The sequence below is a fragment of the Pleurodeles waltl genome, chromosome 2_1, assembly GCF_031143425.1.
Source record: "Pleurodeles waltl isolate 20211129_DDA chromosome 2_1, aPleWal1.hap1.20221129, whole genome shotgun sequence".
NCBI classification, from domain to species: domain Eukaryota; kingdom Metazoa; phylum Chordata; class Amphibia; order Caudata; family Salamandridae; genus Pleurodeles; species Pleurodeles waltl.
In genome coordinates, this window is record NC_090438.1 from 315070546 (window position 1) to 315085030 (window position 14485).

Below are 14485 nucleotides of genomic sequence, written 5' to 3' on the forward strand. Positions count from 1 at the left end.
TTCAGTCCTTGGCAGGATGAAGCACTCTGGGCACCAAGCCCCCTCCAGAACCAGTGGAGAATCACATCCACTACCTCAGTCCTTGGCAGGATGAAGCACTGTGGGCACCAAGCCCCCTCCAGAACCAGTGGAGAATCACATCCACTACCTCAGTCCTTGGCAGGATGAAGCACTCTGGGCACAAAGCCCCCTCCAGGACCAGTGGAGTATTACATCCACTACCTCAGTCCTTGGCAGGATGAAGCACTCTGGGCACAAAGCCCCCTCCAGAACCAGTGGAGAATCACATCCACTACCTCAGTCCTTGGCAGGATGAAGCACTCTGGACACAAAGCCCCCTCCAGAACCAGTGGAGAAAGACATCCACTTGTGAGACTGTGGCTTGGCACTTCCCAGGATGCAGCAGTGGGCAAACCACCCACTAAAGACTTGTGAGACTGTGGCTTTGCACTCCCCAGGATGCAGCAGTGGGCAAACCACCCACTTGAGAGACTTGAGAGACTGTGGCTCTGCACTGCCCAGGATGCAGCAGTGGGCACACAACCCACTGTAAAGACTTGTGAGACTGTGGCTTTGCACTCTCCAGGAAGCAGCAATGGGCAAACCACCCACTTGAGAGACTTGTGAGACTGTGGCTTTGCACTCCCCAGGATGCAGCAGTGGGCAAACCACCCACTTGAGAGACTGTGGCTTTGCACTCCCCAGGATGCAGCAGTGGGCAAACCACCCACTGTAACGACTTGTGAGACTGTGGCTTTGCACTCCCCAGGATACATCAATGGGCATGGAGCCCCCTCGTGGATCTGGCGTTGTGCACTCACCCTTCCCTTCCCCCTGAGGTGCCTGTTGTATTTCTATCTGATGCCCCTGTAGTGTTCTCTCCATTTTGATCGGGTATTGAGTGTGGGACTCGCCCATGCATTTTGGGCCCAGTGGTCCATGGACTTTAATGGTGGAATACCTTGGACTTGTATTCCTGGTGTATATATTTGTTTATAGTGTAAATATATATATATATATTTTTTTTATTACTGTATTTTAATAGATTACAAATGTTCAACTCATATCCTTTTGTCCTTGCATTCTTCCAGGGGGGTTGAGGGTTGTAAATGTAATGTATCAACATGTACTTGTGTGTGTGTTGTAGTGGGTGAGGGTGGGGGTGGGAGTGTTGCGTGTGTGTGTCACTCTTTTTACCCTCCCCTCCCCTGTGTCATAGTGCAGTACTCACAGTGGTCTTCGCCGCCATCTTTGATGTTCCTGGTCGAGGAGCAGGAATACAAAGGCAGGGAGTATCTGGAGCTCGGGTTCCATGGCGTCCTGGTTCCTCGTGGGGTGTGTAGACGTGAGCGTTTTCCCTTCCAGGTCCTGTTTCCGCCGTGTTTTGTTTGCGGTGAATCCGCCCCGGAAAAGGTGGTGGATTTTACTGTTGTAATACAGTGGGTGGAACCTTGTCTTCCGCCTGTCTGTTGGCGGTGACCGCCCCGGTGTTTGTTTCTACCGCTGTGGCGGTCAAAGTGTTAAATTGGCTGTCTATGTTGGGGGTTTCCCCACGGTCGTAATTCAATTTTTTTGACCGCCAGCCTGTTGGCAGTTTTACCGCCGCTTTAACACCGACCGCCAGGGCTGTAATGACCACCAAAGTTTTTACTTGGGACTCAAAGTCTTCCAGTGGGGCAAGCCAAGTTCCAAAATGGAAGATGGAGAGGGTCTCTGAAAATTAGATATGTTGTTGTTGTGATCCCTCTGATGTCATTTGTTTTGGCAACAACAGACCAAAGCAGGACAAGTAAAACATCTGACACCCTGACAGACTACCATCTACCATACCTTGGAGTCACTACAGACCGATCAGTGATCTCTGTGCCTTCAGAAGTACTACTGTCATAGTGGTTACTCTGAAGGCATTGCATAGTATGAGGCAAAAATCTAACGGAGCTTTGTTCATGATGTGGGGGTCCTTTTTCTTGTTTTATATTTGTGACCGCTTGGGCTTTCCTGAGTGAGATGGACAGGAAAAATACATCAGATTGTTCCATATAAATAGGGTGGGCTATCTGATGTGCTCATTCCAACTACCATTATTCCATCACTACATTGGAGTAAGTGTCCCAACAGCAGAAACAGCAGGCATACCACCTTTAGAAAGATGATGGTCCATTTGATACTAAATAGGGCATCAGAACATCATTTTGGCAGAGAGGGTACTCTGTCACATCTTAAATCGGACCCTTTGTCACTTTATTTTCTTTATGAGGCCAGATTCCTTTCTTGGGAGGTCCCATTGAACCAGTTTTCAGTGCACCAAAAAGCATAAAGTGGGACAACATGTGTAAACATCAGCCCCTTGTTCCATTTCTCTAAAGATTGAAAACAATTACATCCCAAATTTCTCTAACTGCTACAAAATGTTTTCTTGGTCCTCAGAGCAGGCTTCTAGGTGCATAGTGACTGTTACACTAGGCAACTCACAAGGTTGGGATTTCAAGTGGCAAAGCCATCTGCAAATCGCAATGCTGCACTCATTTATCACGATTCAGGTTTTAGCAATCACACAACTTGTTCATTTGTGCAGTTTGTGCAACTGCAAAAACATTTGAATATCTGGCCCACTTGTTTTAACTTGTAGTAATTAAGTTAAAACAATTGAAGCATTTATTATGAAACTCATCTACAGATGAGAGGGTTTATCGATTAATCTCTCCCATTTTAACTACTTCACATTTGTAATTGGTTCTTATTGCAATTGCAATGGACTTCAAAGCTAAAGTTAATGATTTGGGATCTGTGGTCAATTTGATTTTGTTAATTTGCCTGGCTCAATGGTACCTAAGGAAAGGTAACTTGAGTTTATACATGGTTTTGAAATTTGAATGCTACTGCATAAAGATTTACTTACATTTATTCATGTTAATGCCTTGTAAAGTGTATTTCAGAGAACTTAGCTGGAAGCCTCTGTATTAAGGCTCACTAAGAGATGCTTTTCACTAGTAAATGGTAGGGAGCCATTGTGAAGTAATTTCTTCATGGACTACCCTACTTGTCTGCCCATAAATTATCAGTAATTTGTCATTGAAATCTATTACTACTTTCTACAATCAAAACATTTGTTAAGATCACAAGCTGGCTTTGTTAACAAAAGTATCCTTTCATATAATTATGATATTGCTCATGATTTTTCCTAAAGGATCATCAGAAATGTTTTATTTAGCATTTCAGACTTTATTAAAGTTCTCAAAGGGTGGTCAAGTGCTCCAGAAATGAAATCTAATGTAAGTGTTTTAATGGCTAGATATGTCACCTGCTGAAAATTGTTGACTGTGAAATTGTTTACTATAGTCTTCTATTCTTGAAATATAAATGGAGTTTTAAAGTTTGACTGTTGGGAGGGCTGGCTTAATTTTGTTTGTATAGATCTAAATGGTACATGTTGTGTGATATTTTATATAAAGTGCATTATTGTGCATACTCCATACTATCAACTATAAATTGCCACTTTTATTCCCCTCCCAAGTAGCATTGTGTGGTTCTCAAAAAGGAAAGTTACTGGGCAATATATATGCGCTCATAACTTACTACTTCAACTTTCCTCCTCAATTGTATCATCATTCATTTTCCATGTGGAAATTTCATCAGAATGATGTTGTATGCTTCAGAGTTTTAAAGCCCTCTCTAAAAGGATTTGAAACTATTCTATCTCAAAATCAATGTATTCCTAAATGCTTTGTTACTTAAGGTAAAATGACAGGATATTTGGTTTGTTCTCTATACTGTGTTACTGAAACTCAACAAATGTTGTGCATGGGAAGTTGAGGAACCTTACTCAGTGCAATGTGTATGTATGAGCTGAAGGATCTTTGTATGTTCACTAAATAAGACGTTGCAAACATCAAAGAGTTTCATTCTAACCTACTATATTCCCTACCCATACCACCCACCCTCAACATGATTTAAGAAATAGTTTGAGAAAATGGTTAAAAAAAAACACTCATAGCCAAGATTTCATAGTGAGTTGGCAACAGTGGTCTTAATTTACAAACAGATGTATGAAACTAAGCCAGGAAATTTTGCTCTCACATGGGTGTATGTGCCTGCATTTCTGGTCTCAAACTATGTGGAGAGATTTCTTAGGGCTAATCCTAACCATTTATATCACAACAATTTATTTATTTTACATAGTGAAAACAAAGATGTTGCTTATATATTTTCATCAATTGTTCTGAATCATTCATCTCATAAGATTTGATAATGTTTTACATTTGATGAATTTTGGCTTTATTACATTCCCTTAAACATTGAATACCAGATGAAAATGTTCTGACAAAATTGAAGTGAACACCCACAAAAATAAAATTACTTTTCTAAATGTCTAAAGTTCATATCTTCCATATTTTGGTGGACCTCGTAACATGGGGCAGATGTACAAACATTTAGAATAGATATTTCCAAATAGCAACTGTTCTGAATCACTATTTGGTAATTGCTCTTCTTAATGTTTAAGACTTTTATTTTCAAATTAGCAATCCCTAGTGGGTCACAAATCAACCTACCTTATCAATATTGATGAATTAGGAATGACAGCCATCACAGAGATGATGGCTAGCTCTTGCTGTGGACATCAACCCACATCTTTGATGGATTTAAAATAAAGCATTTTTTTTTATTCAAATGGCGAGGAAAACAGGATGTTTTAAAAAAATAAAATTAAAAGTGTAAGTTTAATTTTTTAAGAGTAGGCAGTGTCCCATAGGACCACTGCCTACTCATATTGCCTACTCATAAAAATGTCTTTATCAACATTCACAAAAGGAAGGGGTCAATGGGAACCGCTTCCTGTTTGTGAATGAGTTATCATGCCCTTTGAGGAGGTGTAAAAGATTAATGATTTGGGGCCAGAATTCTGTCACAGAGCATTAATATATACCATAGCGATTCAGTATTTAGAAGGGATGCTCTAAATATGCCCTCTTCTAAATACCTAATCGGTATTAGGTTGTAACATAAAATTGTAAATCAGTGACTTGTTACCGAATTGTAATTTGAGGATTTGAGGTGTATACATCAGAAAAGGTATTTTTGCATTTTCAATTGGCCTGATTCTGCAAATTGAGCCATTTTCAACTGCAAAAATGTTTTGTACACCTGATGCATGGTTATTTATATACAATTACTCATGTGTTCATTCCGCTTAACCCAGTCCCTATTTTTGGAGCTATACATTTCTTGTCAACTTCTTATCCTGAATGATTCTCCATTTTCTACCATCATTCATGTTCAGCTTTTATTCTACTTTATGTCACAAAAAGCAACTGTGAGTCGCTAACTCCTTCATGCCTATTGGTTGTTCTACATTCAAGTCATTAAATTAATATAATTTCTGTTGTAAAAGGCAATGTTCCTATAGCTTCTCCTATGATATTTTTCAGCAATTTTGCACATTTGAAATGTAGTTGAGAAAAACTGTGTTGCTGTTAGATAGAATGTCTGGACATTTTCAAACTCAGGCCTCCTGTTGTTATTACTGACTTGTGTTTATGTATTCTGGACTTAAATTTTCTTGGGGTTTGACCTACATAAATATCAATGCACAAGCATTTTATCAACTTGGATATTTTTGCATTTTGATGGTGCAAAGCTTGCTGACCTTTAAATACACTGCTATTGCTGTAATGGCCGCAGTCCAAGTCAGAAGGACTTGGCCAGATATATATTTAGGCTTGTCTTCCTGGAAGATTTTAAGCACAAAAAATATTCGAAGCCTGAAGATAAAAATCTTGACCATGTAAAAACTTGAACAGTATCTGTCTGACTACAGGACTTTGGTGGCCGCAAAAGTTGAATTTTCCCTCTCTGAGGTCTTCCTGCCACAACAAAAGGTTTCAGCAGGACCTTGTTCAGCAGCTATCCAAAGTCGAGGGGAGAACTTCAAATACAGTCTGCAACCTTGTGTTGATGTAGGATTTAGACTTCAACTCAAGAGAATTAATCTTCAACATTTTCACTATGTACGAAGTAGAAAATAGCGGGAGATGCAGAGAAGTGAGGCCTATCAGTGATGCACCTTAGGCGGATCGGCTGACAGCTTGGTGCGAGTTCAACAAGGGTTCTTCATGCACAAATCTAACAAAACATTTCTAAGTTACAGCTTTTAGGGTTAGGCAGGAGGAGTAAACTACGACACCAGCCAAGGGTTGCAGGACCTCAGGAACAAGGCAGAACACACTCTAACAGAACCCACTCAGAACCCAGCATGGTCCAGAGTGGGTCCACTTGAAATTGGTTAGCCGGGCTCTTCCAGAAAAGTGGGCTTGTTGCAGCTTTTGTGTCCTTTAGCAAGAGGTAAGCCACCTGTGCCTTGGAGTCCACTTCTTTGTCCCTGTTACAAGTGGAGCAGCTCCAACCCTTAACGTTCTCCGTACCAGTCACAGCTGCAGGTGCAGTCCTTCGTCTGTCTTCTGCAGGTCCAGTAGTGTTCTCCACAGAGTGCTAAGGGGTTCCACACTTATGACTGGCACTAGCCCATGGGTGGGTGTGACTCCGGACCTCCCTAACCAATGGAGAAAAGGTTCTGATAGGGTAATTCTACCTACTTCTGCAATAGTTGCTTTGTCCCCTACTACAGAAAATCCTACTATGCCCCTCTCTATCTAAAACAACATAGGAGTGCCTCTCTTCCCGTCTGCATCCAAAAGGCACTGCCAGGGAAAGGAGAAACCCTTCCTCTGTGGTCACTCAAAATCAGTTCTGGGGCCGCCCTCCCCCACTGGGAGGAAGGGCATAATAGAGGGCCAGCCCTGGTTTCAGCTACATTTTCCTATGACAGGGTAGGCCTCTTTGAAGGTAATTAAGGTTCTGGGCACTACCAAGATGGTCATACTGTCAAAGGGACAGCACACCTTCCCCTTCCAAGGCCTTTGCTGCCCCTGTGTGACAGTTAGACAGTCATGCAAATGGCTTTCTACAGGTGTTAGGCAGGCAAAGGGTGATTTTTAAAAGTACTTTTTAAAAAGTATTTCGTACAAATCCATATCTACCAATGGATTGCATTTGTAATAAACACTGCAAAAGTCCAATAACTACATATTAGCTGTTACCCATGGAGAGATAACACTATTTAATATTAATTCTTAAAGAACAACTAACCCTTGTACAGTGAAATTGCTTTTGGGGCCTTCTCACTTTAAGGACATGTTTTTCATTAAATGTTTACATGCCCTACCTGTAAATATCATGCACCCTGCCATATTGGACATTAAAGATTACTTAGGGGAGATTATGTACATTTAAAAGGAGGGTTTAGGCCCATGAAAGGGTTTATTCGGACAGGGTGAATTTGCAGTGGTGTCTCTGCACAGGCAGACTACTGTAGCAGGTCAGCAGTCACATTTTGAATTGTCACTGTAGTGGTGGAACAATATGTGCTGCAGTTCACTAGTGAAATTTATTTTACAGGCCCTTGGTACACTTTGTACCATATACTTGGGACTTATAAGTTACATATGTCAATTAGTAGTATTGCCAACTTGATACATTTTTGGAGTTAGAACACATGCAATGGGGCCTACTTAGCAGAGTCCCAGTGTGGAGCCAAAAACCAACAGTATCAGTCCAAAGAAACTGAGGGTGGTCATGCAAAAAGAGACATTTTCTTGCAGACTTAAATGCAAATTCTTATCTCCAATTCCGAGAGTCCAATATACACAATTTTTTGTCACTGTTTATTGTTTACCCCTTTTCCAACTTAGTTTATACATTTTATTAGTCTGTTTCTTGAGTTTCATACTAGTTTGCTACGACTAAACCTAACACATTTCTCTAGTGGAAAACATGTTGCTTTGCGTCACAGCTACCAGATGCTAAGCCCAGGTTTTCTCTTTGAAACTCTATTTTGACTTAGAAGAAAGCTTGATTTTTAGTTCGATGGGACCCAACCCACATTAATATGTCAGACTCTAACAATATGAAAAGGGAAATTATACTGACTTAGCAGCTAAGGTGATGGTACATGCAACAACTAAGAACATGTCTGGGAGAGAAGGTCCTAGGGGCCACCTCGCAATGACATGTGAGAAGGACCTTTTGCTAATTCAATGCATATTTGCTAGTGCATCTGCGAAGGGCGGAACTAATCCAGTGTGCAGCACTCCCAGATAGTTCTTAAGCAATCTATTAGACTGGAGATCAATATCTGGAATATGTGCTTTGTAAGGCACAGAGAGATTGATAAGCATCATTATAGATTGCTGGCCTTTATTTAAAGGGACCAGGAGCTCTTCTCTGCTGGTTTAGATTATATCCCCCTCAAGGGTCAGACCCTTCAATGATAATCATTAAATAACTTATATTGTTCAACAATGTTTTTGCAGTTTTTCAATTTCACCTTTTTATACGTTTTTGTTAGGTGAAGGTAGACTGGAAATCAGATATTAATTTGCTGTTTGCTGGAGTCCTGCCAGAGGTTTTCATTTTTAGGGGAGTATACCGGCCCCAAGAAAGGTGGTTATCATCTTGGTGATTTCACTTGCAAGAAAAGAGAAAAACTATTTAATGCAAGAAGCAGGACAATCTCAATACTTAGATTGGATGCTTTAATCTTTGAAGCTAGCCTGGTTATCTCTCCCTTGAGTACAAGTCTGAAGGTGGTGAAGGATGACTGGAGAAGGTGAGGGTGGGCAAGTGGATAAAATGATGTTTGGGGGATGTTGAGATCTAAGTCACACATTTTTGATATTTTTCATTTGAAAAACATCATCAAGGCTTTGCAGTGTTTTGGGGAAATAAATCGGCTACAGCATTGAAGTATTTCAGGACAAGTAGGTGTTTATGAGCCCGGGTTTGAAAATAGGCTTGTGGTCATGTAGTATGGGAGTGTTTGCACCATTGCGTTCATTGTTATTGTAATCCATCGTGTACTGTGATGTGTCTGTGCATCATCACATTCCAGAAGAAGAATGCAGGTGGAGTTTCTTGGTTTCTCACGTGTCATGTCTGCTGCTGCTTCTGAGCTGACCAGAGCTCTCTACCTCAGTATCCTCTGTCGTGGGTTGTAACCTTTTGGACTCAGCTTCTTCAACTTCTTCAACCATCTCCTGCGAGGCTTCGTGTTTTCTCCAATACTACAGTTCCCCAATGTGATGATGTCCTAATGGAGACAGTAAAAGAGATTGATGGATGGTTTGTGGTTTTGTGGTGTCTGTTGTACTAGCTATGTCAGCCCATTAGTAACACATATTTTCTGATTGACTAGAGTTCAGGGATTGTCCAGAGTATTTGCTTTTGAAGTTTTCGATTTGAAAATCTGAGATTTGATAGGTTAGAAATATAAAGCATGGGTCGTAACTATAGACCTAATGTGCACTTTCTCACTGCACAAGAAGTTACTTTAGGTCTGGCATGAAACACAGGGTTGCTACTCTAGCAACCCCTTGGATAAAGTCTCAGAGTTGTCTTTACACACAGATCCAAGCGAGATCTAAATCCTAGAGCGAGCAAAGAGGCTAGCGTTTCTCTGAAATTCTCTGAATTAGGATTACTGTTCAGACCACAGTATTTCAATTTCCATCTGAAACTGCTGCTTTATATCTCACGATTTACCACCCTGAGATGCAACACCTATACACAAGATTGCGGGATGGACTCAACAAAATACTCTGGCCTAAAGCAGTTTGTTGAGACCACTTGTCCTTTTTAAAGCAAAAACGAACGTTTCAGTCCTTTGAACCTATAAACCGCCTCCCTATTTGGAGAGATCGAAGTAATGGTAATAGCTTTTCTCATTAGATCCCCAGTTTTCTTGCTGTCCTAATGAGCATACCTCAAGGTGTGTAATACACCAGAATTCCTAAACAAGAACTGCGCCTAACATTATTGTTTGTAGCCTAGCTACAATTCAGCGCCTCCACCCCGTGAACGTAAACACGTTGGTCAATCCAGCGCCGCAGTTGACATGATACACTGTTTAGCTTTCCGACAGGTAAAAGTAAATGTATATTCAAATTGTAAATTTTCCTACAAACTTTAGTTAAAGATTATAGGTGTTAAACATTAGTGCGTTACTAGCTGTTACATAATCCCGTACATAATCTCGTTTCGTCTTTGTGCATTGTGAAATACAAGAATGATTAATCTTGTTAGGCGTGTGCTTTTTTATTTATTGCCTTACATTTAAGACACATACTTTGTTTTGAACAATTAGCCCGTGGGAACCATCTTCCGTGCACTGGAGTTACCATTGCCACTGTTAAGTACGTCCATCAAGCACTGTCACACGCATTGACAGTCAAGACTGGGAGAGACTGTTTAGGGACACTATCATCTGCTAGTATTTTCAAAAGCAAGTACAGCACATGCATTTCCATATATTGCGTATGTTCCGCTGTGAGGGAAACGGAAGGTTTTTTGTAATGACTTTGACGGATATGCTGTATAATGCGGGTATGTCATAGACTTCCAAAATGTAAATATTTTATGAGTTTAAAAAATGTGGGTCTGTTGTGTCCTGTATTGCTATCTTCAGAATTGCTGGGATTCTAGGAGACAAAAAATATTTAGAACCGACATATCATTGTGAACAATTGGCTTCATCTCTTCTTCATTCGCACAACCTACGCTAAATGTTTTATTTCACGTCAACAGGATTCGCACGTAGCTCCAAAGGATGGAACCACTGAACGTGGCAACTGGTCCAGCAAAGCAGAGTATCTCTTATCTATGGTGGGATACGCTGTGGGATTAGGCAACGTCTGGAGATTTCCTTACCTGGCCTACAAGAATGGTGGAGGTAAATAAACAAATTTAAGCTAGATGTGTATCTGTGCTTGTTGTTCTCACGACCCATTCGAAAGACGATTGTTTTACAGCTGTGAACAGGGCAAATGAAGGAAACTAATGAAGTCCGGTGAATCCCCTGAAAGTCTTGTCCACAGCATTCATTTTGTCCATGTGCTCATTGTGCCATTCATTTTAAATTAGGCTTTTTGGGTCATATGTATGACGCATTTTACCCGTCGCAAATGGCCTACATACCAACCCTGTTTTGCTAGTCGGCAGCTATTACCCACTATCAAAATAGCATTTGCAAATTTTTATTAGGAAGGGGAGTGTAAAGGCATCCCTTCGAGTCGCACTGGTATGTATGAACGTTTTGCAACAGGAATGCGGTCGCAAAATGTTCATACTTTACAGACTTCTTGAAGAAGGTGGTAACCCATTCACAAACGGGAAGGGGACCGCAAGGGACCCCCACCCCTTTGTGAATGGGAGCACCATTGTTTTTTCAGATCAGACAGTGGTCCCACAGACCACTACCCACTCTAAAAAATCGAAAAGAAAACCTTATGGTAAATGAGCTGCATTAAAAAAAGACTGCTTTTTTGTTGATCCAAGTAGTCAACCCTCCCTGTGAATGCCGGTCATTCCCAATGGGTCACAAATTGCAACCTGCCTCATGAATACTAATGAGGCATGTCCCTTGCCACCCATTTGTGCTATTTTGAGTCACAAACACTGAGGATCATACATCTGGCCCTTAGGGATGGGGTATAAAGTACTTCTTTCCTTAAGACAATTACAAGTGTGACAACTATGGGTGTGAGAAGGCCTGAAACAGAAACATGCAGTAAAATCAAACAACACAAACATTGCCAATGTCCATAGGTCTGACTTAAAAAGAATGTTGTATGGTAATGTGAAGCATTACAAGTATATAGCATGTGTTTGGATAAGTATTTGAGTAGAAGTAAGGGACTGTAGTACAGTATTGGTATAGGTTAAAAGGGCACTGTCAAGCCAGACCTAAACATTCCTGCAGGTTAATGACTACCCTCCTTCCATCTGTGCTGCCGCCACAGAAAACACCATGAATTACCTACTTATCTAAGACAAATTAAAAGCATTTGTGTGCCCCTGAAAGTTCAAGCTTAGGCAGTGGTATAAATAAACAAAATGATGTGGAGAGAAAGCACTTTTTTTGTAAAAGCACACAACGTCTGTCCAATCAAAACATGTACTCCTGACTCCCATCATGTAGGTGAAGCCAAAGCCCCTCTCATGGTAATCTCACATTATTGTCAGGGGACAGCTGTGCTGTCAAGCAGACCATAAAAATTGTAGCAAGGTGAAAACAGGACCTAAACCACTACCATCGGTGTTACAAGGTTTAGCTCTGATGGAAAGAGAAAGGTGGTGGACAGTTCACTCCTCTTTTATCAGCCTTCACTAACCCTCTTTCAAGAGCTGCACTCTCGACCACTGAGAGACATATACACTATTCATGGGCATGGTGGGCACCCAGCGGATCTATTTCTGCTAATGGCTTGTGGCTAGCCTTCTTCCTTGTGCTTGTTTGAAGCAGCTTTCTGCTCCACTATGTGCTCATGTAAAAATAAATGAGAGCAACAGACAACAGTCTTTCTGCTTGCACCCAGTGGTTGCTGTACTTGTGGCTACTCATTGCAGGAAGCATTCTGCTCTCTTCTTTGGGTGCTTGTGTAAAACTCAAGGTTCCCAGTGGCTCACCTTCTGGTGATGCACATGGCTTTCAAACAGCTGAGTGCTTGTGCGAGGAAGGCTTCTGCTCTTGCCAGTGGGTGCACAATTTCAGTGCCATAGTAGAGAGGTAGCACAAGGTGTGTTCCACCATTATATCCAGTATTGACAATTGTGATATCAAAATATTATAGCCTGAATATTAACTAAAGAAATATTGTAAATGGAAGAAACTATAACTCATGTTCTAAGGTAACTATAACTTGTGCCCCCACCGTGCACACTCTGTTTTGTCAAAAATTTGATTGCACATATTACATTTATATTATCAATGATGTTATCAAAGATGTCATGAGTGCAGTAATTTGTAGGGTGATTAGCAATGCAAATTATAGTTACCTTGGGGCACAAGTTATAATTACTTGAGATAACTCTAACTATAACAGGGGAGGTTCTATGATTCTGTTCATGTAAAATGTGAGCCTAACTATGATGTCCCTGTAACCTTTAGTTCTTTTAAGTGAACGTCTATGTTTAAAAAAAAAAATATTTCCTAACTATAATGTCCCTATAACCTTTGTTTTTTCTAGTTAATTTCTATGTTTTTTTAACTCAAAGTAATGTTCATTGCTATTTGTTAATCCAACTACCGTGGCACACCAAGTGACCTACGACCAACCCCCCCAATCACCCAACCCCACACCTTTGACCATGTGCAGCAGAAGTTGGCCGCAGGACTGCGGGACCCCCCCTCCCCGGGCTAATCTAGGTCCTGGGGACCCCAGGGCCTAGCCTGAACATTTTATTTTTTGTGAGGAAGGGGGGTTGTGTGACCCCCCTCCCTAGGCTGATCTCAGCCCCAGGAGCCCCATCCCACAGGGTCTGGCCATGTCACCCAGGTGCCCTGCAGGGCAGCCAGTCAAAATGGTTGTGGACTGCGGGGGAAACCTGAAGACCCGCGCTGTCCCAGCCTCCTCTGGGAGCAGGCATTGCTGTAACAGAGAGGGAGCTACTAAAGATGCAGCTCCCTCTCTGTGAAAGTAATTGTTTCCTCTGTTGGAAACTTCCACCAACTTAAAGTGCCCTGGGGAGGTGGTGGTCCCCAGAGCTGTGAATGGCCACACAGCTCCCCTACATACACCATATTTTATAACCCTGAAGAGGTAATGGTCCCTTGGGCTGTGAGGGGCCACCCCTCCCCACAAACACAATGTCCTTAGGCCTGGGGAGGTGGTGTTCCCCGGGGATGCAGGGGGGGGCATACAAGCCTCCCTGCAGTAGAACTTTGAATAGCTCCAGGAGGTGACAGTCCCTGGGGCTGTGGGGGTCAACCATGCAGGCCCCTCTTCATTCAACATTTCAGTAGCTCCAAGGAGGTGGTGGTCCTTGGGGCACGGGGGCCTGTGCTGCCCCCCTACACATTAGTATTTTACAGTCCCGTGGAGGTGGTGGTCCCCGGGGCTAATCTAGGAGTTAGGATGGGGGCCTGTGTGCCCCCTTATTTTTCAATGCCCCCAGGACCTGGCCCACGTGGAGGCTTTTTACAAAACAAGCTGCCATGACTCTCAGCAGAAACTTTTTAAAAGAATGCCTTTTTGCTCTAGGCGGTCCCTCTAGAACCCCAGCACCAGAGCTAAGTGGTCAGGGTGTTTCTACCCAGACCCTTTTTCCTTCTTTCTTGTTCAAGTGTTGACATCCAATCAGATCTCAGCACAAGATCAGAATGGTTTGCAGAGCCTTCGTGTCCTTACATATAAATTTTTTTTTTTTCTTTGATTTCTCAAAGACTACTGAACAAATTTACTCTAAATCACACAGAGGTTGCTTCCTGGACCAAGAACTAGCTTTCTGCCAAATTTGGTGTAAATTGGTCTTGTGGTTTGGCTGCTATTCCTGTTTAAAATCCCTATAGATAAACAAATGTAGAAAAAGAAATATGGGACCCGCCCTTTTTCTTGGCCCCCTTCTTGATGGGTCACCCCCAAAACTTTCCAGAAAG

The 14485-nt window shown here is 41.9% G+C and overlaps 1 protein-coding gene across 1 annotated transcript in view; it reads left to right on the forward strand.

Moving 5' to 3' along the window:
* The window catches only part of LOC138259657 (sodium- and chloride-dependent neutral and basic amino acid transporter B(0+)-like), a 558437-nt gene that overhangs the window by 63131 nt on the left and 480821 nt on the right, over positions 1–14485 (forward strand). Inside the window, 1 exon segment of the mRNA XM_069207527.1 lies at positions 10636–10780. Coding sequence (XP_069063628.1) covers positions 10636–10780 — 145 coding nt within the window.